This window comes from Bidens hawaiensis, unplaced genomic scaffold (genome assembly GCF_021521415.1).
Source record: "Bidens hawaiensis isolate Kalapana, Puna unplaced genomic scaffold, B.hawaiensis_p1.1 tig00032489_1, whole genome shotgun sequence".
Classification (NCBI taxonomy): domain Eukaryota; kingdom Viridiplantae; phylum Streptophyta; class Magnoliopsida; order Asterales; family Asteraceae; genus Bidens; species Bidens hawaiensis.
Window position 1 is genome coordinate 55,707 of NW_027495549.1, and position 4,648 is coordinate 60,354.

Below are 4,648 nucleotides of genomic sequence, written 5' to 3' on the forward strand. Positions count from 1 at the left end.
GGTAAAAGTGGGGCATTGGTAAGACATGTTGTATCTACATTGCATGCCCAAGATAAATACTATTGAGTTCTGACTTCATAATCACCGATTCAACATTCAACGAAACAGTTTATATACGTACATTCAGCTACTGAATATTCAACGTTTATTCTACGTACCGCTAAAACCTTAGGAACTAAATTCACAAACATTGTCAAGACAAATATAACCTTCATTATAACTAAAAAGAATATGAGTCACACCCTATAACTATATTTCCAAAAAATAAAAAAGAATATGTTAAATTCGTTTGACGGTTAAACTTTACAATTTGGCAAAAATGAGGTAGAAGCGTTTCCAGCAGTACCAAAATAACGATCACCAAACTCACCCATACCAGGAATCACTCGTGAATGCTCGTTAAGCCCTGCATCGATCTCTGATGTCACTATTTTCAGCCTCGGATTCTGCCTATAAACTGCATGTATTCCTTCTGGTGCCTGCACCACCATCGGTAAAATTTACAGTCATATGCACAAACGGGCCTAAGCGGCTAAGCCCAATACCCGGCCCGTAAAGCCCGTTAAGGATATTTTAGGATCTTACAGCTATAAGGTTAAGGAAGATAATATTAGACTCAGACACACCCTTGTTGAGCAATAAGGATATTGCCTCCATTGCAGAATCACCTGATTATCATTAACGGTCAAAAGTCAAAAGTCAAAACCGTAAAAAAGTCAAAAATCAAGGTGTGACTTATGAAAGTCAAACCTGAAGCGAGAACCGGATCAAGCAGTAAAACTTGACAGCTCGCGATGTCTTTTGGTAATTTTTCATAGACTAGCTGCTGCAAAATGAATACTAGTCAGATACTTGCATTGACCAGTTTGACCAATAATGTTTGACCAAAACAGAGTTTGACTTTGACCTGCCGACCGTTGCCTTCTCGTTGAATAAGAACTTTACCAATTTTAATCCCTTTGCAGCAAGCTCTTAATGCATTCTCCATGCTTTCTCCACTAAATATTCAAAATAACTAATTTAGACACGGTCAATGGCGAAGCTTGGATAAGTTCGTCGCGGGGGGGGGGCTCAAAATGTATTTTGAAAAAACTATAAACGAGGGGAAGGCGGGCTCAAATTTTGGACCAAAAACGGGTCAATTCACACTACATATACAAATTTTCGGGCGAAAAATGGTCAATTTACACTACTGCGCAAAAAACAGGGGGGCCATGGACACGTGCCGTCATTTAACTGGCTCACTAAAAACTAATAAAGTACCTTCTAATGATTGAAACACCACATAATCTTTTGCAAAATACCACTCCTGTGTAGATGGATTCTGCAGTCAAACCACCAAAAAAATTTAATCATTTTTGTATTTTAAGTTTTAACTTTTAACCATATTAACCATATAAAGTATATTATGATTAAGTTACCTGTTGGAGTAATTATTTGTTTTTCAGTAAAAGGAAGATGGCCTAGACCATGTTCCACAACCTAAGACATAAGTCAAAGTCAAACCCATGTTTGGTCAAACGTAAAACTAATATCGGATAGTGAACATACCAAGCGAATAAGACGGTCTGCGTAAAACACAAAATCATGTTTTTTTGTCTTTTCGTCTCGTATAAGTGTGTGCATTCCGCGTGTCTAAAAAACCAGAAAACATGATCGTATAAGGTCGTAAACTCCTAATACCATTTAACAAAACTTATATAAACTAAAATAAATATAAAACTATAAAATACCTGGAATGTTGATGGTATAACAAAAAGGTTTTGATATATTTTACAAAGGCCATGTTGACCGAGCTTTGTACTAATATGTTGCACGATTAAATCGATCGCAACGTCGTTATCGGCTCCCCTAGGGATAATAATATCTGCATGTTTCTTTGATGGAAGAATGAACTCCTCAAAGCTTGGTTTTACATGCTTGTCATACTGCAAAAAAACCAAAACATAATATGTATGCTAAAATCGAACTAAGTCAAAGTTTAATATTTGCATGTTTATTAAGTCAAAGAGAGCTTTACTAACTTGATCAAGCACATACTGAATATTTCTCCCTCTCTCAACAGTATCGCGCTTTATCCTTCTTCCCAACCGGACATCCGAATCTAAATCTACGAAGATCTTTATGTTCATTAGGTCTCTAACTCTCTCATCATGGAGAACTAGAATTCCTTCTAGAATGATGACGTCCGAGGGGTTTACCTGCATATGCGATCGATGATCATTTTTTATATTTATTTTGTTAACCATGAGAACCCGTTGGGTGAAACTGCAGCTTATGCTGGACAGATTGCCTTCAAGGGGTTGTCACAGGAGACAGTGGAAGCTACCGTGCCACCCCTTGAAAGTTAAATCTTTTTTTATCTTTAGCGAAAATTAAAATTACCAAAATAGCCATCTTGATCATTGGCATTTACTTAAATATCGCTTGACTTTTTTTTGAATTATAAAATGACACCAGATGGAAATCTGTTGCGCCATGTTGAATATGTTGCGCCATATTGAAACATGTTATGCCAAATGACACATGTCACATCAAAAGACAAGGCTATTTTGTTCATTATATTAATCAAAATGGCTAACTCGGTGATTATCCTTCTTTTTATCATTTATAATCCAACATATAGCTTCAGTTTTATGAATGTATTTATACCATCCGGCCGGGTCCACTTTTCTTATGGGTCTTATAGTCATAATCCGGTATGTTAACCGAGTGCCCCTTTTTCAACGTTTCCACACACGACAGTAGATGTTCCATGTCGAAAGAATCTGAAAAATCATAACATGAGTGTATGCATTCTTAACAAAACTTACTATTAAGAATTTGCATATAAACAAAATACCAGGGTGATCAAAATTGTAATCTTGGGAGTTCGTTGATTGCTCATCACTAAAACAATGATAAAATGAATCCTACAACATTGCATAGATATTAAATAACTAGTATTCACCTCTTGATAATGTTATAATATGCAAGATCATGATATTTTGAGAACTGAGATGAGTTTTTAGAACTGCAAGAACTTGTCCAAACCATCAACTTTTTATTTTTATTCTTTTTCATATGTATTATATATTCTAGTTTTTTCCATGCATAAATAAATTTTTCCACTCTTTTACCGTGGCGCTGACTTCCATCCATAAAAGGATCCAATTACAATAGAGAGGCAGGTAAGCAGGCAACAAACTGCATCGCAACCCCTTTTTGAATGGCAAATCCGATCCTATTAAAAACAAAGTTACGGTTCTTTGGCGTCGATATATTACTGTTGACGACCCGTTGAACTCTTTTCATAAACATAACAGCATATGGGGCAAGGCTAAGGCATGCATAAGTGAATTTCTTACATATGTGTAATTGTGGTTGCAAATAATGTGAATAATAAAAACTACGGACCCACGTTAATAATACATATGAAAAAAAATGATGGTGTGGACAAGTTCCTTCCGTTTTCAAAACTCACCCTAGTTCTCAAAATACCATAACACCTAAAATTCTAAATCATCCAATCGAAGCATGGAGACTTACTTGATTAATGAGGACAACCCGTCGATCATGGAGTCTCGACATAATCACATTGCACACGGTTGTTTTCCCGGACGCGGTCCCACCCGCAACACCTTAAATTAAGGTTTAAAAACTTAACTAAAAAGTAAAAACACTCTAGCATCCCAAATTAATATAAAAAAAAAATTAAGCTCGAGAACAATGGATTGGTACTTACCAATTATGAATGGAACTTTAGTTATATTTTGTGCAGGCAGACCATTAGCGAATTGAGCAGAAGACTCATTATGAGTATAAGTATAACTCTCATTATTATAATTATGGGATTTCGCGGGAATATTTTCATCCATAACTGACATGAGTCTCTGAAATTAATTTATAAAAAAAATATTATTAAACAAAGAATACCTAAATTTAAAATTAAATAAAACCTAAAAGTATATAACATATTTAGCAGTAATTAAGGTGTCAAACAGTGTAGACATGTTATGTTTTGTTTGATAATAATAATAATAATAATAATAATAATAATATACCTTGTACGTACGATGACAAAAAGAAGTGGGGTAGTTGTGATTTTCAGCTAACGTAAATCGCCATTGATGTTTTTTAAGGTCGAAGGTATAGATAGGTTGGAATAATATAAATTGAGGAAAATAATAATTGGGATCTGGTCTATGTTACGTTACGTTATGTTACAAATTAAACACATGTTCTTGGGTTGATGACCTGGCTACTACATTGTTGTTACGTCTATGCTTCTTCATGCAATAATGTGTTTTATATTTTTAACCCAAACACTTAAATTTTGGATATTGATAATACGTGACGTATACTAGTACGTGACGTATACGTGTATCAAATTCTAAGGAGTGTGGTTAATTAATTGAACGGAATTAATGATTAGATTGTAATTCTATTGTACAAAACTATTCATTCGAACTGTCTTGATTTTTCTTTGCATTTCATTCCTCTTTTATTTTACTTTCTCGACCACTAGCGCCACCACCACTAGGTCACCGCTATCATCATCATTGTCGTTACCTGACCACCGCCGCTATCGATGTCACCGTCATTGTCATTTTTTTTATTTTGGTAAAAAAAAATTGTTTTGTGGTGAGGTATGTTGTCATTATATTTC

General features: G+C 34.9%; 1 protein-coding gene across 1 annotated transcript; it reads right to left on the reverse strand.

Moving 5' to 3' along the window:
- Positions 1–240: 240 nt before the first annotated feature.
- Positions 241–2,757, reverse strand: LOC143583673 (uridine kinase-like protein 3). The gene is made up of 10 exons (XM_077065914.1): positions 2,653–2,757; positions 2,025–2,201; positions 1,734–1,928; positions 1,552–1,635; positions 1,422–1,482; positions 1,264–1,324; positions 908–998; positions 751–823; positions 586–668; positions 241–479 (listed from the first exon to the last, which is right to left on the reverse strand). The coding sequence occupies exons 1-10, from the start codon at positions 2,755–2,757 to the stop codon at positions 297–299; spliced, it is 1,113 nt and encodes a 370-aa protein (XP_076922029.1). The 3' UTR covers positions 241–296.
- Between the last annotated feature and the right edge of the window lie 1,891 nt (positions 2,758–4,648).

What these genes read in the sequence shown, in the direction of transcription:
- LOC143583673 (XM_077065914.1), bottom strand. Translation starts at nt 2,757, where the DNA reads ATGGAACATCTACTGTCGTGTGTGGAAACGTTGAAAAAGGGGCACTCG. An exon ending in ACAAATAATTACTCCAACAG is followed by an intron (nt 1,325 to 1,421) that starts GTAACTTAATCA and finishes GTTTGACTGCAG; the next exon opens with AATCCATCTACACAGGAGTG. An exon ending in GGTGTTTCAATCATTAGAAG is followed by an intron (nt 999 to 1,263) that starts GTACTTTATTAG and finishes TTGAATATTTAG; the next exon opens with TGGAGAAAGCATGGAGAATG.